This window comes from Danio aesculapii, chromosome 21, assembly GCF_903798145.1.
Source record: "Danio aesculapii chromosome 21, fDanAes4.1, whole genome shotgun sequence".
In the NCBI taxonomy this organism is placed as follows: domain Eukaryota; kingdom Metazoa; phylum Chordata; class Actinopteri; order Cypriniformes; family Danionidae; genus Danio; species Danio aesculapii.
The window spans coordinates 5,981,511-6,005,091 of record NC_079455.1 but is presented as its reverse complement, the minus strand read 5'-3'; the positions used below and the strand labels follow the sequence as shown (position 1 = coordinate 6,005,091).

Genomic DNA, 23,581 nt, shown 5'->3' with positions numbered 1-23,581 from the left:
AAGTAGGAGATGAGCCCCTGGTCTAATGCGCCACCTGGCTTGAGAAACCCGTTCTCAAAGACTTACTTTTAGTCATTATTTGTTATTTTATATTTGATTATCTCCAGAAAACCATAAAGCACTGTTTATTTCACTTTTATCTTTGTTCTGTTGTGTTTATACAGTTGAAGTCAGAATTATTAGCCCCCCTTTGAACGTTTTTTCTTTTATAAATATTTCCCAAATGATGTTTAACAGAGCAAGGAAATTTTCACAGTATGTCTGATAATATTGTTTCTTCTGGAGAAAGTCTTATTTGTTTTATTTCGGCTAGAATAAAAGCAGTTTTAAATTTCTTATGAACCATTTTAAGTTCAAAATTATCAGCCCTTTTTTTTAAGCTCATTTTTTTCTGACTGTCCACAGAAAAAAACATCGGTGTACATTAACACACCTAATTACCCTAACCCGCCTAGTTAACCTAATTAACCTAGTTAAACCTTTAAATGTCCCTTTAAGCTGTATAGAAGTGTCTTGAAAAATATCTAGTCAAATATTATTTACTGTCATCATAGCAAAGATAAAATAAATCAGTTATTAAAAATTAGTTATTAAAACTAGTATGTTTAAAAATGTGTTATAAAAATCTCTCCGTTAAACAAAAATTGGGGGGAAAATAAACAGGGGGCTAATAATTCTGACTTCAACTGTATATGCTTTTAATTTATTATAATTTATGCAAATGCACAGCATTGAAAAAGACTTGACAGTCCCAATGGATGTAAATGAATAAAATCTTTCCAAATAAAAGTTTGCCTTTTGTTATTAAAATAATATATATATATATATATATATATATATATATATACAGTATAACTGCAAATGTCACATCCATAATGCTGGAATTGCTCATATATATATATATATATATATATATATATATATATATATATATATATATATATATATATATATATATATATGCAATACCAGCGTTATGGATGTGACATTTGCAGTAAAATCTCAAAACATAAATTCATAGAGAAAGCAAATGGTAACATTATATTGAAACATCTGTTTATATTTTCCAAAACCACTAACCACAGAGTTATAGTAGCAGAAAAATATCAATCTGTAAACATTTTTTAGATTTTAAATGAGAAAAATGAACATGCGTTATGGATGACAAAGTCAGGGAGTTTACGGGATACAACATACTTTGTTGAAATTCTCTGAATTAAACAGCACAACCCAAAAGAAATAATGATCATCAAAAGGATAAAAGTTGGCTCACTATAGAACAAAAACGATTTAATTTAATTTGATTTGACAGTTGTTGCATTTATGAGGAAAAAGCTTCGTTATGGATGTGAAATCTCTCCGTTATGGATGTGACCAATGTGAAATTGGCACTTGTGTGTTTTTGGTAAATCAATTATATTTGTTTGTAAACATTAACAGAGACATATTTGAGTAGTTTTAAAGCACTGTAAAATGCTTGCACAAGTGAAATTGAATAGTGAATGAATAGTAACAATGTATTATTTCTTATCGTTAGTTACATATATTAACAGTGTTTCTATTTCTGTTAAATAACAGCTGGATGCCCCCCTCCAATACTGTCACGGCCCACTGGGGGCTTGCTGCCCACAGGTAAAAAAAACTCCACTTTGAATGTAAACATTATTGTTTCTCATGCATAAAGGATGCTCTTTTTTTAGGACACTTAATAGTAAGATACAGTATGATTTTGAGTCCCCGATTCAAGCCCAAGCAAGGGCAGGAGGTCTCTCTTTGTGCAATCTGCATGCTCTTCCAGTGTCTGCAGGTTTATTACAGTCTGAAAACATTCAGGTTTGGTGAATTGAAGACGCATGTCTCTCAGCAGATGGGCATTTGAAAGTCATGTATGTCAGCGTTTGAATTCTGTGTCAATCTGCAGATGGATCGGCTGATAGACTTCGCTTTCAAATGCACCAGTGTGCCTGTAAACACACTTGTAAAATAATTATCATTAGAAAGAGTTACAGTCATATCTGTTGAGCTCGTGAACACAATGGCCAATCAGCAGTGTTTTCACGAATCTCACAGCTTGACAGAATAATTCAGAAGCAGTGTCTACTCATAGGACAATATAACTCATGAATAATAATTAGACACTAATGCATCATCAAAGTACTCAGTCATATGCTACATCACCACAGTTGATGCTGCTTTGATGTAGATCTTAAACCTGGAAAATTAAATTAGTGGCAAAATACACGAAATGAGTCCCCTACAATTAAAGCTAACAAATGCGAAAGGTATCTTAAAGGGATAGTTTACCCAAAGAAATGAAAATGTTGTCATTATTTACTCGCCTGTCATTTGTTCCAAACCTGTTTCTTGTTTTGGACACAGAGGAAGATATTTTGAAGAATGCCAGTAAACCTGTGGGTCCGTTCTTCATACCTCGCTTAAATGATCTAAGATGATTTGGCAGATCCTGGATCTTTTAATCTTGATAACTGATATCTGGCTAATTTGGTTCTTCAAATTCGTGAATCAGATTAAAATGTCTGGATGAACTGATCTGAGATCAACGCTGCGTGTGTTGTGAAGGACAGATCTATCGATCCATGAAATCATGATCAGCAATGCAACGATAGGTTGACGGCACAGCAGCGTAATGACATCATCTGATTAATATTCAATTATCCATCTGAGCTAAATTATACAAAATTCCTAGTAAATGGTTTGGTAAATATGATACGCAATAACTTTCCACATTTGTTATGGGCTGCATCCTTTATACTTCCATGTGTCGAGAGTATTTAGCAATTTATTTAGTTTTACATTTTAGATCAGATTTTCTTTACTATAGCCTAGGCCTATTTTAGTTTCTTAATTATATAAAGCATCAAATGACCAACATATTAGCTGTCAAAACATGCATGACTGCATAAATTATTATTCCTTTATAAAAAACAAACAAACAAAAAACAGCTGAATATTGTGCATGTCTATTATCTTACAGAAATTGGACTAGAGCTGGATCGGTACCTTTAAATAGTACACATTTGTATCTAAAAAAATCCATATTAATTATGTTCTCTTTCATCCCCTTGGGGAGAACCACCCGGTTTTTGTACTTTTATTTACTTGTATATATTTTTAAACTTATATGTATATGAACATAAATACTACTAATTATTTAATATTAAATATTATTAATTATTATAAATGTCTATATAAATAAACTTTATTTAAAACTATTTCACTATTTTCATAAGTGTATATAATCTATAGATTACTACTGTAAGAAAATATCAACATTTGGTACATACTTTCAGTATGACCTTTGCTTGAAAAGACCCGATCTTTTTACATGAAATAAACCTGCTCCTGAGCAGGTTTGAGCTACCAGACCTGTTGCTATGACAACAACTCTCGGAAGAGTTTTGAAGAACGTATCCTGTATCGTATCAAATCATCAATAACCAAATCCAGCTAATTGAGTAATCCACGTACGATGAACGGACCCCTGTAACCATTGAATTTCATAGCATTTGTTTTTGCTATGAAAGTCATGTTTTTGGCTTTTTTTTTTTTTTTTTTTTTTTTTTACAATATCTTTGTGTTCTGAAGAAGAAAGAAACTCGGATATGTTTAAAACCTCTTGAGGGCAAGTAAAAAGAGTAATATTTCATTTTTGGTGAACTATCCCTTACATTGATTGTTCAACATCTCTGAAAATATAGTCAATGTTTTTATGACCCTTTGACATTATTTTCATTGCTTTGGAATTACATGATGGTGAGTAAATGAAGTTCTGTAGGGATGGAGTAACCTTTTTTAGGTTCTGACTTTGTATAATTGTCATAAATTGCAGGAATCACAGTTAGCTTTGAATGTTAGTGTGGATCAGTTTGTTCTTGTTTTTATTTTAGGACCTCCTCTAATCCCAGCTACTGGGATAGACACTCCACCCCACTCCAGAACCAGCACCTCTTCCCCTTTGGCCCTTCCTGGAGTGGGACCACCTCCTCCTCCTCCTCCACCACTTCCTCCTTCCTCTTCTTCCTCCTCTTCTGCCTCTCTCCACCCTCAGTACACAATCTCTGAATGTAAGCTTTTCTATTTTCAGCTCGAGTACTTCTGCTTCTTCTGGAGCTTACTGTCTAAAGTGTGGTCGCACCATAGAAAACATCAATTTAAAAAAAAATAAAGTATTTCTACATTTTTTATTTTGATCTATTAAGCTGAAACCTCAGTGCTTTATTTTTCCAGACCATCTGAAAGTGTTTATTATTGTTGTTATTATTATTATTGTTATTAGTCATCTCATATCCGATAACGTATACATCTCGATATAGTAGCTTTTCTGTAAATTCAATTCATAATTCATAATTGGTTGGCCTTTAAATTTCTTCAAAAATTTACACAAAATACCCCATATTGACAATGTGAAAAAAGATTTGTTGCAATTGTTGCAAATTTATTAAAAATAAAAAACCTGAAAAATCACGTGTACATCAGTATTCTCAGCCTTTGCCGTGAAGCTCTAAATTGAGCTCAGGTACATTCTGTTTCCACTGATCATTCTTGAGATGTTTCAGCAGCTTAATTGGAGATCACCTGTGGTCAATTCAGTTGATTGGACATGATTTGAAAAGGCATACACCTGTCTTTATAAGGTCTCAGGGTTGACGGTGCATGTCAAAGCACAAACCAAGCATGAAGACAAAGGAATTGTCTGTAGACCTCCTAGACAGGATAGTCTCGAGGCACAAGGCTGGCCTCCATCATCCGTAAGTGGAAGATGTTTGAAACCACTAGGACTCTTTCTAGAGCTGGCTGGTCATCTAAGCTGAGTGATCGGGGGAGAAGAGCCTTAATCAGGGAGGTGATCAATAACCCGATGGTCACTCTGTCTGAGCTCCAGCATTCTTCTGTGGAGGGAGGAGAACCTTACAGAAGGACAACCATCTGTGCAGCAATCCACAGATGGAGAGAAACAAAATTCTCTGATCTGATGAGACTAAAATTGAACTCTTTGGAGTGAATGCCAGGCGTTACGTTTGGAGAAAACCAGGCACCGCTCATCACCTGGCTAATATCATCCCTACAGTGAAGCATGGTAGTGGCAGCATCATGCTGTGGGGATGTTTTTCAGCAGCAGGAACTGGAAGACTAGTCAGGATAGAGGGAAAATGAATGCAGAAATGTACAGAGACATCCTGAATGAAAACCTGCTTCAGAGTGCTCTTGACCTCTGACTGAGGCGACAGTTCATCTTCCAGCAGGACAATGACACAAAGCACACCGCCAAAATATCAATGGAGTGGCTTCACAACATCTCTGTGAATGTCCTTGAGTGGCCCAGTCAGAGCCCAGACCTAAATCCTATTGAACATCTCTATAGAGATCTGAAAATGGCTGTACACCGTCGCTTCCCATTCAACCTGATAGTTTGAGAGGTACTGCAAAGAGGAATGGCCAAAAATTCCCAAAGACAGGTGTGCCAAGCTTGTGGCATCATATTCATTATAAAAAGACTTAAGGCTGTAATTGCTGCCAAAGGTGCATCAACAAAGTATTGAGCAAAGGCTGTGAATACTGATGTACATGTTATTTTACAGGTTTTTTTTTAATTATTTTTAATAAATTTGCAACAATTTCAAAAACTCTTTTTTTCACATTGTCATTATGGGGTATTGTGTGTAGAATTTGAGGAAATAAATAAATTTAATCTATTTTGGAATAAGGCTGTAACATAAAAAAATGTGGAAAAAGTGAAGTGCTGTAAATACTTTCCTGTATATATATTGCACAGTCTCTACGGTCAATTGGTGGTGGTTGTGTTAAATAGACTTGTGTCTTTGCTACTTATCAGAGTTTTGGAATAATTAAGTTATTTTTTTTGGTTGTAATTTTTTACAAATAACTTATATTTCAAATTACTAATATATCAAGTTTTAGTATGAGGAAGATGAAAGAATCCATATGTATTTTGAAACTGCTTAAATATTAAATAGTCATAAAATATTACATTGCATTCAATGTTTAAATTAACCATTTTACACGTCAGTAAAGTTTAGAACGTATAACTTTTTATTTACAAAGAAGTGGTATGCATTTTATGTGACAGCTTTCCCAATATAACTTAGCTAGCTCATGAAACGCATCTCAGCTATTAAATGAGAGTCAGTCAATTTTATTTTTAATTTGAGCACCTTTAAAATTATGACTTTAGTCAATCCACTGTGGCCATTGGACTTCAGTATAAAGGTTTGCACTTCTTTTTAGAGAACAGAACGCTCAGATTAAACACGCAGATGCACAAATTCATCCACTCTACTCTATTTATTTGTTCGTACTTGTATAAATATGTGGTTTTAAGGCATTGCATTACGCATTTGTCTCTGACTCAGTGCCAGCCAGTGTGCTAAGGCTTTTGATTCACACCACTGTGATCATACCCTCAAGGGAAGAGTCTAAAGTGATTAGACTGGTGTGTAATGGTATTAATGGTAGATTGATCCTTATTAAAGCTACTAAAGTTACTCTGTAAAGGGCAACAAGTGATTTTGAGCAAGTTTAGAAGGCAGTAGTGTTAACATGGTATATGGATCCATAATATTGCTTCGTATTCCTCCCAACTTAAGTCAAAACTGACTAGATGGGCATTTAGACACAGGCTTGTGTCTCTAGAGAATTGAATACCGGATGGCATGCTATCATGTGTGAGGTGGCTTTAGATGTGTGAGAGACAGCATTGAGTTCTTTTCACTTACTATTGTGCTTAACTTAATGTAACAAGCATTTCAATACTTTTATTTTCACATTGATGTTTGGTTTTCGCTTTTATATATGATGATAAACTTTAAGCAGCATGTTATTTGTTAAGATTCATATAGTTGGTCAGTCATCCGTAATATTGATTTATATTCCTCCCAACTTAAAACGGGATTTATACTTTCGTCTGGCGCCGCATCGCGCACCTCCGCTGACTGTGCACGCACCTCACGAAATGTACGAGGCTGTTATATTTGTCGCGTTCGCCATTGTGATATTCTTTAAAACAACAGGGGGCAGTCAAAAGAAACTGACCATAAACTACTTCATATCATTAATATCGTTCAATATTTGTTAACTATTTTTTTATTATTTTTTAAATAAGTTATTTTAATGATTATAAGGATTTTTATAACCATTCAAGATTTTTTTAATCAAACTTTGATGCATCATTTGCTTTTGTTCATATCTCGGACAGTTTTACCTATTAAAATATTAATGACAACAGAACATAAGTTGCTCTAAAAATATATTATTTTATTACAGCAAGAATAAAATCAAAAACTAAACTTACTAAAAAAAAATACAGTTTTTTTTTTTTGATTTGGCCCACTCCACAATTTACACATTACTGTCTGGCTAGTTTCTGTCCTATACTTATGCTAATAAGGCAATAATGGTCCAACATCCCTGACCATTATCACCAATAAAGCCTAGAAAAACAGGGCATCCGTATATTGTAAACTGATAGGTTCAAATATTCCTTTCCAGTTATCAAAAAATAATTTGTTCCTTAATTTTAGTTTTGTAACTATTAAATTGTTTTAAATTTAAAATTGTAATATATTGATCAGTGTAAAATCTATAAATGGTGGAAAAACATATTTCTGTAATTGTTTTCCTGGGTCTCCACTTTTGCCATGACCTCTTTTGGCTTTAACAAACTTATCCCTCAGGTTTTTCCAAACTTTTTAACAAAAACTTTCTTCCTTTCCCACGGCTGTTGCAATTTCTAGCCAAGAATTATTAATCATCTGGTTATGATCACGGATCATAAAGATGTCTGTACATTCCTACCTGTTCCAGACAGAATCTCTTCAAAGTGTTTCATATTCAACTCAAATCAAACGTGGTGCTGCGAGAACGGTTCGCTTGAGTCTAAAAAAAAAAAAATCATGCGCTCCACCAGCCGAAATCATGTTGCGCGCACCCAAAGTGAACCTTCGCAAACTGACATCACATTCGTCGCACGCACTCAAGCGGACGCGTCGAGTATAAATCAGGCTCAAGTTAAAACTGACTATATGTGCATTTAGAAACAGCCATGTCATTTGTTAAGATTCATAGTTGGTCTGCTTGGGTCTAAATACTAAACAAACACAGAGCATCATCAAGTATTAATAATAATTATTTATTAATAATAACTGGATATGCAAATTAAGGATTATTCAGCTTTGCGTCACAAGAAAAATTGTACAAAAATTCACAATATTACTTATTTCATGTTTTCTGCTCAAATACATATTGGGGTAAGAGGGATATCTTTTGAAAACATTAATGAATTATTATTTCCTGTAGGATGTTTACAATAATATATTTGTGCATAAACATTAGATGAATCAGTACTAAAGCAAAATCTGGAGTTAATCTAACAAAATGATTTAGGATAACAGTCCAAAAATGTGTACGCACAAATGAATACATTAGGGAAAATATCAAAATAAAAGTTTCAAAAAGAGGAGAGTTGAAGGGAAACAAAAATATATAAAATGTCATTTTTGTTCACTTAGAATTTAAATGCGTTTCCATTTCTAAAGATGTTTGGTATGTAGATGTAAAGATGTAATTGTAAAGAAAATTTGAAGAAATACAGAAGTCAGAATTACTAGCCCCTCTGAATTATTAGCCCCCCTGTTTATTTTTTCCCCAATTTCTGCTTAAAGGAGAGAAGATTTGTTCAACACATTTCTAAACATAATAGTTTTAATAACTCATTTCTAATAACTGATTTATTTTATCTTTGTCGTGATGACAGTAAATAATATTTGACTAGATATTTTTCAAGACACTTCTATACAGCTTAAAGTGACATTTTAAGGCTTAACTAGGTTAATTAGGTTAATTAGGCAGGTTAGGGTATTTAGGCAAGTTATTGTACACAAACAATGGTTTGTTCTATAGACCAGTGTTTTCCAACCCTGTTCCTGGAGGCACACCAACAGTACATATTTTGGATGTCTCCCTTTTCTGACCCATTAACTTCAGGTGTTGGAGTCTCTTCTGATGTTATGATAAGTTGATTCAGGTGTGTTTGATTAGGGAGAGGTTGAAAATGTGGACTGTTGGTGTGCCTTCAGGAACAGGGTTGGGAAACACTGCTGTAGACTATCGGAAAACAAAACTTAAGGGGGCTAATAATTTTGACCTTAAAATGTTTTTTTATTTTTAATAATTTTTTTATTCTAGCCAAAATAAAACAAATAAGACTTTCTCCAGAAGAAAACATATCATCAGACATGCTGTGAATATTTTATTGCTCTGTTTTAAAACATCATTTGTGAAATTTGCAAAAAAAAAAAAAAAAAACTAAAATTCAAAAGGGGGCTAATACTGTAAGCTTCAACTGTAGCTTAGGGTGCTTTCACACCTAGACTTTTGTTTCGGAACCTGTCTCGTTTCCCCAGTTAGCACGGTTCATTTGGAATATGTGAATCCAGCAATCGCGCTCAGATCCGCGCCAAAACAATCGGTCCAAGATCGCCTGAATGAGGTGGTCTCGGCTCGATTTAAATGAGCTCAGGAGTGGACCAATTGAAGTAGGAAAGCAAAATGATCCAAGCGTGGCTATATCACAGTGTATTATGGATATTTAATATGGATATGGCTATATGAAGAGAGAATTATGAGTGGGGTGAGACGTCATTCCTACCGCTAAATGTGCGTTTCATGTCAAATATGAAGTGGAATAAGTGAAAGCATGTTAACTATTTATGAGAGCCGTTTATCCGCTAGGAAAACTGACTGAACAGCAGTCTTGGTTTATCTGTTATTTCTCACTATAATGTAAAGCCTATAATGCATAATTCTAGCCAAGGGCTCTGTATGAGAAAGTCTTACCTCTGATTTATACTTGATGACAATGTCTGTGGGTGTCACCAATCAAAATTAAAGTGCAGCTTTCCACTTTTAATGTCTTGTCGCTCATTGCCATAAATTAAAATAAGGACACATGACAGCTGAGCGGGACTCTGCAAAATAAACCCTGAAACTCTGACCAATGTGAAGAGAGTTTACTCGCATGTGACTTGTTTTAGCTCTTTTGGTCCGTTTAGAAACTTAGCTGTGTGAAAGCGAACCGCACAAAGTGCAACACTGTAACAATTTGAATCCCTGTTTCAGAACAAAACAGGTGTGAAAGCACCCTTAAATGCATTTATCAAATCAAAAGGAAAGAACTTACATGCTGTAAGAAGTGTTTGTTTTTTTACTTCGTTCATATGGTTAATCATGTGTTTGTTCTGCTGCAAACAGACAACTATGACCCTGAGGCCTATAACCCAGAGTCTCCAGGACTGACCGGACCTGGCAGAGCTCAGTACCGTCATTTCATCCCTCGCATCCAGACACAGAGACCCAACCTTATTGGACTCACCTCTGGAGATGGACTAAACTCTCGAGGTATAAGAATGTTCAGGTCTACAAAGATTTAGCTTGTGGATTTCACAAGAGATTCTTTAACTGATCGGTTTTCTTTGTGTTTTTAGCAGCTAACATAGTGATCCAGACAGAGCCATCAGTCACGGGTGTATCAAACAGTGAGCTGAGGTACAACTCTGAGCAAGAGAACAGGAAGAGATGTCTACCGTCTACAGATGGACCACAGGCCAAAAAACCCTGGATGGACAAGTGAGTGATAAGCATGTAGTGTCTAGAAAAACATATTGTGTCTTTAAAGTAGAGGTGTGAACATACACTGGTCTAATGGTTCGGGTCAATTCCAGGGTTTCTGCGGGGACTTAAAATCTCCTAAATCTCAAATTCCAAATTTTAGGCCTTAAAAAGTGTTAAATTTACTGAAATATTGTGTTGTAGGTCTTAAATCTATTTTTAAACAGGTCTTAATTCTCCTTTGTTTATGTATAGCTACCAAATCTAGCCAAAATCCATACTATACATCTCAATAAATCTTTAAAATTTTTATTTAATTTTATTTAGTCATTTATTTATAATAAAATTTTTAGCTCTATTTATCATAATGGTTTAATTATTATTATTTACTATTACATTTGTTTAAAAGTGCTCCATGATACTAACCTGTGAACAGATGATGTTCTGGCATGTCAGGTCGTTTTTATTTCTATACCGATTTTTACAATGTAGATTGTGTCAAAGCCACTTTATATATGTTAACAGGAAAACAAATAAAAAGCCATAACTAGGGCCAGACGTAATGTGCGGACGTTTTTTGCTATTTCTGTGGAGAATTTTGGCAGTATCATAACTAAGACCTTTAATATGTGAAATAAAAAATAACACCATTTTAACTTTTATTTAATGTTTAAAATTCAAATCCAATTAGATTCACTTTATTTGGTAAACAAAGCAAGTCTCTCATATAATATCTCTACTAAAAGACAGAAAATATTACTGTACAAACTACATTGTACATAAATCAGATGAACATTTTCATATTACTCAATAATTTTACTGTAATTAATTTAAAAACTGAATAAATATAGATTTACACACATTTACTCAAGTAAATAAACAGAATTAATGATGGGCTAAAAATCTGCGGAATTCTGCGCACGCAGATTTCGTGTGGGCCTAGCCATAACCTGTCTTTAAAATATAAACAGTATTTTCAGTGGATGCATACAGGGCATCTGGAAAGTATCCATAGCGCTTCACTTTTTCCACATTTTTTATGTTACAGCCTTATTCCAAAATGGATTAAATTCATTTATTTCTTCAACATTCTACACACAATACCCCATAATGATTATGTGCAAAAAAAGTTATTTTTAATTGTTGCAAATTTATTAAAAAGCTGAAAAATCACATTACATGAGGGTGGCGGGAGTTGTTTTGCAGCCTGTGCAGTAAACAGACGTGGATGAAGTGCAAGAGATGGTATTATGATGTTCATCATGAAATCGATAAATGGGATTTTCCTGCAAACGAGAGAACTTTTCCCCTTCGAGGAGTTCTACGGCAATCAGTGTTTTAGGTGTATTACTGTAGAGGAAGCCCTAACGCAAGTCCCGAGTTAGGTACATGTCAGATTCTCCGGTGAGTGAAATTTGAGAGAGAGAAAAAGTTCTTGCATAAAACTTAGTTATACAGCCTTCTTTGGCTTAATCCCTACCGTTTTAGATCTTGTCTTGAGACCAAGATAAAGAAGCTTTATTTTTATGATCTGTGTCATTGTCATTGTGTCAGATTGCACACCTAACATAGGCTACCTAATATGGTAAATAATATATATAAAGTTGAAGTCAGAATTATTAGCCTCCCTTTAAATTTTTTTTCTTTTTTAAATATTTCCTTAATGATGTTTAACACAGAAAGGAAATTTTCACAGTATGTCTGATAATATTTTTTCTTCTGGAGAAATTCTTAATTGTTTTATTTCGGCTAGAATAAAAGCAGTTTTAAATTATTTTAAAACCATTTTAAGTCAAAATTATTAGCCCCTTTAAGCTATATATATTTTTAATAGTCTACAGAAAAAATCATCGTTATACAATAACTTGCCTAATTACCCTAACCTGCCTAGTTAACCTAATTAACCTAGTTAAGCCTTTAAATGTCCCTTTAAGCTATATAAAAGTGTCTTTAAAAATATCTAGTCAAATATTATTTACTGTCATCATGACAAAGATAAAATAAATCAGTTATTAGAAATGAGTTATTAAAACTATTATGTTTAGAAACGTGTTGAAAAAAATATTCTCCCGTTAAACAGGAATTGGGGGAAAAAAACAGGTCGGCTAATAATTCAGAGGGGCTAATAATTCTGACTTTAACTGTATATATATATATGTATGTATATGTATATGTATGTATATGTATATATATAATTATTATTTTTTTTTTATAATTGTATATATTTTTAATCGCAAAATTGTCCACAAAATTTTGGGAATAGACTGATTTCACGCGGCTGCCATTTTTAAAAGCGAAATCGAGGCTGCGGTGGGAAGAAACCCGGAAGTATCATTGGGAGTTACATTAGAACGTTGTGTACTTGGTTGTATATCTTATCAGCGAATAGAACGAGACACAAATTTATAATTTCACCGCCTTCTGAGTGACCCGAAGGTCCGTTCTGAATGAATGGTGAAAATATAAAGGGATATCAGAGCTCATTTTCAGCTAAGTTAAGGGAAACGGCACTAGTTAGCTAGCGTTTTCTTTCCCAAACACACGTTTTAGACGCCATTTATCAAACTCAAGTTAATGAACTGATTCTTTCACTATATTAGACTTGTCACGTTACTGAATTAAAAGAAAATTTGTCAATTTCCCGCTAACATTTAAAGCACTGTTGATGGCTTTCTTAAAACAGCGCTGATTGGCCATTGTGGTCACGTGCTCAACAGATATGCTTGTGATTGGCCGAGAAGGTCATCAGTTCACCCTCCGCTGTTTACTGAACACAAACACAGCCGAGCGATCTGCTTGATGACTCGACTGATCCTTATGGCTGTTTCGCGCTTGCGCTCCAGTCTCCGTGTATCTGTGTTTGCACTGGGTGAAGAGAGGTAAACTGAGTGCAAACACAAGATACATGGAGACTGGATCGCGAAGCAGCCGTGAAGATCAGTCGAGTCATCCGCGCTCAGCGGCACTTCAATTTTAACTTAGCAGGAATTAGACTGTTTTAAAACTTCAGTACCGGGACAACACGAGGGTGTGCTACAGAGGACTGCAGTGTTTATCGCTCACCAACACATAGTCTGAAGCAGGGAAGCGTCCCCTCTGTTTACTTGCTGCCATGAACTGAAGCCTAGGAGGACACTTGAGCATATTACTCTTACAGAGCTTGTGATGTTGTTTGATGCTAAATTGCTTTTAATTGTTTAAATTAAACGTACTGACTGATATTAAAGTGATGTTTACACCATATCTGTATTTTGAAATCTCGGCAACAGCTGGAGGTTTGTAGTCCACAGCATGTCACTGCAATGTTTACAGTGCTGGTCCTATACTTCCGCGTTTCTTCCCACCACAGCCTCGCTTTGGTTCTTTAAAATGGCGGCCGCGTGAAATAAGCGTATTACCACCTCAAAATCAGTCATTTTTATCGCGAAAAATCACAAAAGAAATTGTGAAAAACTAGTGGGTCTGGTAAGACAGCAACAACAGTTACAGTTAATTCAGTTACGACAGTTTAATTCAAGTAATTATCTATAGTATGCTGACAAACACTATAGCATTTATTTTTTCATGTAACATGGCTTATACAGTATATACCTCCTCGATGACAGGCAAATATATTTTAGTTCAGACTAAAAAAAGACTCAAAACAGCCTATTGGAGAATGACCATTATGTCACAATAAGATATAATTGAATTTTTAATATGAAAAATACTTGTGTGACCACCAACTTTTAAAACTAAAAATGTATAATTTTTTTTTTATTTTGTATAATGTATAATGTTTTATATTCATACTGTATATCCACAATGCATATATACACAATGGGTACATTAATGGGTAGATTTCCTGATTTGTGATGTAATGAAGACTTTTCAACTTTACAGGCCAAATTTTAATAACCAGCATAAACCCACATTTCCGAAAAAGCACCTCTATGTCAACACCAAACTAGAAGTTCGCAGAATCCCTCGTGAGCTTAACAACATCACCAAACTCAATGAGCACTTCAGCAAGTTTGGCACAATAGTCAATATTCAGGTAAGTATTCTGCTATATCAGTTTTGCTCACTACATCTGCATTTATGTGTATATTTATTTTATTTTTATGTAATGTTTTACTATGTAAAAAATCACTTAATGTTTTTGTTGTTGCTGTTATTGTGCTTCCTGTCATGTCATGTCCACAGGTGGTGTTTGGTGGCGATCCGGAGGCAGCATTGATCCAATATACAGCCAACGACGAGGCTAGGAGAGCTATCTCCAGCACTGAAGCCGTTCTCAATAACCGCTTCATCAGAGTTTACTGGCATAGAGAGGCCACAGCCAACGCACAGGAGCAGGGACCCAGTCAGAGCACAAACCCTGGACAACAACATCCCCCGACACACAAGGTTTGTCAGAAGATAGTGATGCTATTGATATTTACTGGTGGAATATCATGTTAAAAACAGCAAGGGATTAAGTAATGTATGCTAATTCCAGCAAATTCACTGTGTTGTTCTTATAAAGAAGATGGAATCTTATTACCCAGCTCTATTTTTCTGTCATATTATTTTTCATTATATTTCTTGCCATTCTTCTGCATGCTTTGACAGATTTTTATTTTATTTTTTCTAGGTTATTAACAAGCAGCACCCTGCAGCATCTTATGTCCTGAATAAGACCTTCCCAAAACACCATGCTGCCACAGCAACCGCAGGCATCACGGGCAATACTGAACCAACCAGTCCAAGTCAAGAACCCTCAGTGGTAAAAAAATAATTAAATAAAATTGATTGTTTGCACACAAATGAGAAACTCCATTCTAGCATTAGAATCAGATGGGTTTTTTTTTTTAAATATAAATATCTAAACTTATTTGAGTGATTTTGAGCCCTATGAAAAATTATGAGGTTGGGCCCCCTACCACACACTTCAAACATACAAGAAAATCTGGCAGTCCAAAATCCTTTCTCGATCAAACGCAGATGTGAATGCAGCGCATTGAAGAATTAATTAACATATGCAAATCATGATCATTTATTATTTAGGTTGCGTGGATGTTTGAATTATATTGAATTAAGTATACACTATTGAATTAAGTATACACTCTATGCTAAACAAGTAGCCACAGAAAACACCTTTAATAACCTAAAGCCACCACAACTTCTATTTTACAGGGAAGACAAATTGCTTTCATACATGGGATTTTAATGACGCGGGAGGCAATCTGTCAGCGATCATGACAAATTTAGGATTAAGCTACAAGTAAAATAAAGTTATCAATACCCGGGTCACAGGCATGCCAAACCATAGGTCATGATCCGAATGGATGACGGATCAACTGTGATTCGTTACACTCTTACATATATTATATATAGAAATGTGTATTTTGGTTATGAATATTTTTAAAAATTATAGTTATAATAACTTAGCACACGATATATATATATATATATATATATATATATATATATATATATATATATATATATATATATATATATATATATATATATATACACAAAGACAAATACACATAAATTAAGTGTTTCTAATTAACATTTGTTTCTATTTATCTTTTAAACAAGGGACTGACACCACCTTCAAGTTTAGTGAAAGGTCCGTTCTCTCGCACCGTGTTGAAAGCTGCATCAAAATCATTGGGAAAAACTGGCAAAGCACTGGAAGCTCAAGAGGTTCTGAAAAAGAAGCAGGTGAGGTTTACCTTTTCCTTCTCACCCCATGAGCCGATAGCATCTGTTCCACCTGCTTGGATTGCACAGTCTGGTATGTACTTATGAGTGCACTAACATGACGTCTGATCTCTGTCCCTCAGGAGGCACTGAAACTGCAGCAAGACATGAGAAAGAAGAAACAAGAAATGCTTGAAAAACAGATTGAATGTCAGAAGGTATGATGGGTAATATCATTACTGTAGTGCCTGTTTTTCCTCGTTTAGATCAGGGGTGTCATATTCAGTTCCTGGAGGGCCGCAGCAGTGCACTGTTTAGTTTTAACCCTGCTTCAACACACTTAAGCTGCGGTCACACTAGAGTTTGAGCTTGCGAAATTCTGTTGTATGGCGCTGCGAAAAGGGGCGGGATTAAATAAGATTATTAGACATTTTTAAAAAAAGCTAGCGAATGGTTTGTTTTAAATTTCTGTCCTGAGAGGTCATGTTTTGATCTTCAATTGGTCTCACGCAATTATGTGATGCGGTTTTCGCAGGTCAGAGTTCACCAAGCTTGAACTTTCCAACGCAGCGAACTGCGAAAACTTGTCGCACAAGCCTGCATTTCAGGTCTGACGCATTCGCGTGCGTATGAATGGAAGTCTATGAGGAGAAAAGTCCAGTGTGACTGCAGCTTTACCTGTAGGTTTCAAACAAGCCTGAAAGACTCAATTAGTTTGATCAAGTGTGTTTAATTAGGGTTGGAACCTTAATCTATGCAGAGCTGAGGAACTGAATTTGACACCTGTGATTTAGATTTAAGATTAAATGTGAAGTCAAAGGGAGTAATGGTTGAATGCCACCTATTGGTAAAAAGTTATTAACCAATCAATCATTTATTGTTTTCATGATTTTCTGATATTTTAAGTAAAACATAATTCATTTGTTTCACTTGGTCTGATGCTCCTTACTAACTTTGTTGCTTTTGGCCGTTGGACTGCTTTGCTCATTCTGCCTGTGGACTGCTTTGCTCATTATGGGTCTGAACTGCTTGGCCCCTTAATTGCTGCTTACAGCTATATTTCATACAGTTTTTTCAGTGAATATAGGCAATAATATTTGATGGATTTAAACAAAATAGTTTTATTAAACCATTATATCCATTAAAATAAGAGTTTGCTCACTGAACATCTTTGGGAATAGAACGCATTTAAATTCAAATGAGTTATTACAAAAAAATTACAAACCACAAAATTCAACTTAATGTAATATTTTTTGATGTTTCTTTAAATTAGTTTTTTATAAATTATAATATATATATATATATATATATATATATATATATATATATATATATATATATATATATATATATATATATATATATATATATAATATTAACATAATATTAAGTATATATATATATTTTTTTTTTTTATAATTGTATCATTCATTCGTTTATTTTATTTTCGGCTTAGTCCCTTTATTAATCCGTGGTCGCCACAGCGGAATGAACCGCCAACTTATCCAGCATATGTTGTACGTAGCGGATGCCCTTCCAGCCACAACCCATCTCTGGGAAACAATCATACACTACGGACAATTTAGCCTACCCAATTCACCTGTACCACATATCTTTGGACTGGGGGGAAACGGAGCACCCGGAGGAAACCCATGTGAATGCAGGGAGAACATGCAAACTCCACACAGAAACGGCAACTGACTCAGCCAAGGCTCAAACCAGCGACCTTCTTGCTGTGAGGCGACAGCACTACTTTTTGCGCCACTGTGTCGGCCTTTTTTAATATATATATTTATATATATACACAAATTTGTATAACTTAAATTTGATCTTAACTATTATTTATTATTTTGTTAGATTAGTTTCAGTTTTAGCTTTAGTACTGACTAATCTTTTGTATAAGCACAAATATATTGTTAAGGATCCTTAACAATATATTTGAATATAAAACATTCAATACAACAATATAATAAAAAACATTACCGTATTTTCTGGACAATAGAGCGCACCTGTATATAAGCCGCATCTGCTCTATTTAAAAAAAAAAAAAAAGATATACAAGCCGCACCAAGCTATAAACAGCAGATATCTATGTTGAAAACTTAGAAATTTCGATTGTTTTGGCTTTCAGTTGGATCTGTACAGTGGATACACCTCGGCTACCTGCTCTGTGTTCATCCAGTTTTGTAGAACATTTTCAAGTCAAGCTTTTTTCGACTTTTAGCATTGCATGAGCTCTTCCCGCTGCCACCTCCAACGTCTCGCCATAGATTTATTGATGCTAAGCTTGCGTGCAGCAGCCTGGTTTCCTTCCTGCATAGCAAGCTTGATGGCCTTCAACATAAAACTTGCATCATAATAACTTCTTCCTGTGGTTTCCATGATGAAGGGGCAAGGATTTGAAAATAATTACCAGTTAGTAATTGGTTGTGCATGTTCTATCTGCTAAAGAAAAAGTAGCGTGGTCTATTTTTCTTTGCATACATTTATCGTCTATCTTTTTATTCTAATTCCAGTTAGAGCGTCCCTAGCGGTGGAAGGAAAATCCACAGAATAGCCGCAACGTTGTATAAGCCGCATAGTTCAAAACCTAGGAAAAAATTTGCGGCTTATAGTCCAGAAAATACAGTAATTCAATAGAGAGCTCTATGAAGGTTGTATTCAATAAGGCTAAGCAATGTATGGGTCATCATATGACCCTGCTCTAGTACTCATGTTGCTTCTGATTCGGTTTTGGTTAAAAAAAAGAAAAATGTAAGAAGGTTACCAACACTTACCTGACCTTCCTTCTACAGGTCCTGATAAACCGCCTGGAGAAAAACAGAGGAATGAAGCCAGAGGAGAGGGCCAACATCATGAAGACTCTCAAAGAACTGACAGAAAAGATCTCTCAGCTGAAGAACGAGATCAGCCCGACCGCACAAGCTACTGCCAACACAACACAATCCAAGTCAAAAACAGACGTAAGGCAGTTCACAAAGGAGATTCTTTTGTCACACCATAGATTATAGTAGAATTTGTTTTGTTAATAATAATCTAGACCCTCCTCCCCCTTATTTTTATCAACCGAAAATAACTTTTAACTCATAACAAGGGTGACCAACCCTGTTCCTCGAGATCGACCTTCTTCCAGGTTTCAGTTGCAAGCCATATCAAACACACCTGCCTGTAATTACCAAGTGCTGTTCAGATGCTAAGTAATTGGTTCAGGTGTGTTTGATCAGGGTTGGAGCTGAACTTTGCAGAAATGTCGATCTCCAGGAACAGGGTTGAGCACCACTGCCTGAAGCTGCAGTCTCACCAGAGTTTGTGTGTGTGAAATTCTGTCGTGCGGCACAGCGAAAAGGGGCGGGATTAAACAAGCTTATTAGATATTTTAAAAAGCGAGCAATTGCTTTATGTTTTAAATTTCTGCCCAGAGAGGTCATGTTTTGATCTTCGATTGGTCTCACGCAGTCAACTGATGCGATTTCGCAGGTCAGAGTTCACCAAGCTTGAACTTTGCGCCGCAGCGACATGCGAAACTTGACGCATGACCTTGTGTTTCCGGTCTGACGTATTCGCGTGCGTATGAATGGAAGTCTATGGGAAAAAAAAGCCCAGTGTGACCGCAGCTTTATAACATAAAAGGTGTCTAAGGTTAATTAAGATTAAGGAAAGTGGCTTTGTTTGGCAAATTGTAAAAGTTGTGTTGTCAGAATGCTGTGCATGTTCTGTGACTTTAATGTGGGAACATGTTGGGAAACATATTACCACTTAATTTAACATTCATTTAATTTCCTACATTTCTGTGGACTCTGAATAATACAGATATTACTGTATACCTCTCCATAGTCTCACAAAATCACAAGCTGTTATAAGATCTTCTTTCAGTCATCTGTGGTGACATGGATTGCTATTTATGCTTTATTAGGATTTCAGTAATTTTTTCCAGTATAATTAACACTTGTCTTTTCTGTAGGCACAGAAAGAATTGCTTGACGCCGAGTTGGACTTCCATAAGAAGCTGACATCAGGAGAAGACACCACTGACCTCAAGAGGAGGTTGGGATTGTTGCAGGTGGAAGTAAGCAGCCATTTTTTTTATCACTATTACCTGTTTATCTGATCTAAAATGTAGTTAGGGACCGAGCACCTACAGTGTGTAGGCCCTATTTGGAATTGCTCTGTTTCTTCTTCTTCTTCTTCTTCCTCTAAACATGCTCGAAAACTCACGAAACTTTGCACACGCCCCAGAAGTGGCGAAAATGTACATTTGTTAGAGGTTTCAAAAGTGGGTGTGGCAAAATGGCTCGACAGCACCACCTATGCACTTTTGACGAAGTGGCCCCGGAGCTACAATTCACGCACGCATACGAAAATTGCCACACACATCAAACATGCTACAACAAAGTCTCTTGGAGCAAAATCCGAAACCCAACAGAAAGTCGGATATTTGTAATTTTATCAGATCAACACCAAAATTGGCTATTGTCATCTAAAGGCCTTGGCGACGTTAAATAGCAAAGATCTAGAATTTTCGTCAAAGGGTGTGTCCGTGGCTTTGATGTTCCGCATGCATGCATTGTCTGATCTGTCTCAAAATCCACACTTTGATAGCAGTCCTGACCTGAACATTTTGATAACAGTCCTGACCTAAACACGTTTACATGCCAATATCCAGTTACATTTATTACGCCACCTGCTGGCAACAATAAATGACATGTTTTACTCTGTAACAAACTCCTACTAGAAATTGTATCAGATCGAATCCATGTCAGTATAATCCAAAGGCCTTTGTGATGTGAAATTGTGAAGATCTACAGTTTTCACCAAAGAGAGTGTCCATGGCAGACTGACAAAGTTCAGTGTTTCGCCATGGAAAAGGAAGTACTTATAACTCATCCACACAATGTCCGATCTGCCTGAAAATTCACAGGTTCGATGAGATTCTTCTCGTCAAGACATCTACATGCCAATAATGAGTCACAGTCATAGCGCCACCTGCTGACAGAAAGAAGTTTGTCATAGATCTGTGATTTTCTCAGGTTTTTTATAGGTATCAGCTTAAATTATTATTGTCCACTGTTCTCTGTCATCCTAAGGCCACTGGGTGATGGTGAGCCCCGATGCAAGGTCCCTTTCATCACTGCTTGCAGCTTTAATTTTGTTTGGTTTTGTTTTGTTTTTGAAAGTTATCCGGTTTTGCCTGTAGGTTTTAATTATTGAGTACATTCTTTTTTTTTGTCGGAACTGTACTTTAACTTTAAAAAAGTATTGAAGGTGCAGACTAATAGTGGAAGATGAGCAGGACATTGCTTCCAGCCTCAGAAATGTAACATGCTCTAAGAAGGGCAACCAAATTCTAGAAAATGTAATCACTGAACTTCAAAAACTATGTATTTTTTCTAATTTAACAAAAAAATAAGACATAGATGTGATTGCCGAAGGTGAATCAAAAACAGAACTAGACCTGGCGGTTCAACTGGATCAATATTTTGACCAGTAAATTCTGGGAGTTACTTTGCACTGTAGAATACCATGGCAAACACTCAAATGACACATTGACCTTTTTCCAAATTGTCAACCAAGACTCGAATGAAAAACAACATTCTGTGGAGCTGAATGTGCCTTATGTTTTGAACTTGTTTCACATTAATGAAACCTCATATCTTATTTTCTGTTATTGCCTGATTATATCTGTAAAGCTGTTTAAACTTCTGTATAAAGCTTTATAAAGGTGACTTGACTAAGCAAAACGCACTAATGTACTCTAGACTCATAATCATAATCCATTCACCCAGACATAATCTCATGCTCTGACGCAAGCACTCATGAAACAAGAGTGACAACGAAAACATCACAACTGGCACTAGGCTTGAATTAGCTTGTGTGAAATATGCATGTCATTACACTTCATCTCCTGCACATTTAACTCCGAGCACTTCCCAAACCCCAAGGACTCGTCCCTAAACAACACACATGCCTGTCCTTACACTGATGCTTTTCCCTCCATTAATGTTTGATTGGCTTTCACGTAATAAAATGAGAGGAAGATTGAGGGGAAGACAATTAATGGATTGGAGAGCAAAAGGGATAAAGTATACTATCTGAAAGACTTGTTTTCTAAGGGCATGAAAGTGAAATGACCAACATTTAATGTGACTCTTTGACTTCTTTTTTTGGAAGTTTAGATTCTCCCATTGTAATATTACATTGTTTTATAAGTTTGATGACTTAATATATGAAAATTGTAATCCTTGCTAATTCAAATAAAAACAACGTGTAACCTTGTCCCTGAAATTTGGACATCCAGTAGGTAGCGGCAAAGAGCATAGAATCACCAAGAGGTGACACTTTGTTGCTATTTAGGAAATGGCCACTAGATGTGACTAGTATCACGCGGTGGCCATTTTGGAATGAAAATTCCAATACCAAAACAGCACAGATAACTAACAATAGACAGAATTAATTAAAATATTGAGTTAAATACAAGTTAAAATGAGTACATTCCCTTTGAAAAGGATATTTTAAAACAATATTTCAATAGAAACAGACATCTGATATAGGGGTGGGCGGTACACCGGTGTCATAGTCATCACCGGTGTGACATTGTGCCACGACATGGATTTTCTAATACCGTCAATACTGTAATAAATCAATTATGTGCCTTGAACAGCTGCATTTACATCAATAATAGCTAATTCTAAATAACAAGACATTAAATTTTCTTCAAACGTTCAGTTGTGGTCTGAATACCTGTCCTTATACTACAGGGCCCGAAATTGCAACCATTTTGGTCGCATGTGCGCCCGAAATTTAATCTATGCGCCCTCATAATATATTTAAGAGCATTTGTGCGACTGAATATGAAGGTTGTAGTGCGACCTGATTTGATTTTCTCTAAAAACTTGCTGAATCGCTCTACCCTGCCGCTGTATTGGTTCATATTAGCTGTCAATCACTCAACGCTTCCCGCTGTCAGATGACAGGGAGCTTTTGTTACCACAGGAAATGCAAACGGCTGAAGAGTGAAAAGTGCACAGGTTTGCAAACCTCACCTAAAGTTATAATAATAATAATAATAATGGCGCAGATGACAGCGATCATGACATGAGGTAAATGTTGATCCGCCAGCTGAGATCAATCGAGTGTTTTCGGAGAAGGTGCCCGAATCTTATTGCGTTGCATCCACTGCGTGTTCAGCGCAAATGTCTGCTAAATGTAAAATCTAATACTGTACACATCATCGCCAATGAAACTCGCATTTACTAAGTTTACACTG

The 23,581-nt window shown here is 35.6% G+C and overlaps 1 protein-coding gene across 3 annotated transcripts in view; it reads left to right on the top strand.

The window, feature by feature from the left end:
• Window positions 1–23,581, top strand: part of rbm27 (RNA binding motif protein 27) — a 50,174-nt gene that overhangs the window by 16,723 nt on the left and 9,870 nt on the right. Inside the window, exons 8-18 of one of the 3 annotated variants that reach the window (XM_056446089.1) lie at window positions 1,579–1,632; window positions 3,909–4,085; window positions 10,288–10,434; window positions 10,524–10,662; window positions 14,527–14,680; window positions 14,830–15,033; window positions 15,260–15,391; window positions 16,213–16,338; window positions 16,461–16,535; window positions 19,113–19,280; window positions 20,279–20,383. In XM_056446089.1, coding sequence (XP_056302064.1) covers window positions 1,579–1,632; window positions 3,909–4,085; window positions 10,288–10,434; window positions 10,524–10,662; window positions 14,527–14,680; window positions 14,830–15,033; window positions 15,260–15,391; window positions 16,213–16,338; window positions 16,461–16,535; window positions 19,113–19,280; window positions 20,279–20,383 — 1,481 coding nt within the window. Of the gene's footprint in view, window positions 1–1,578; window positions 1,633–3,908; window positions 4,086–10,287; window positions 10,435–10,520; window positions 10,663–14,526; window positions 14,681–14,829; window positions 15,034–15,259; window positions 15,392–16,212; window positions 16,339–16,460; window positions 16,536–19,112; window positions 19,281–20,278; window positions 20,384–23,581 lie in introns of all 3 variants that reach the window. The other 2 variants (XM_056446088.1, XM_056446090.1) reach the window with 2 other exon arrangements.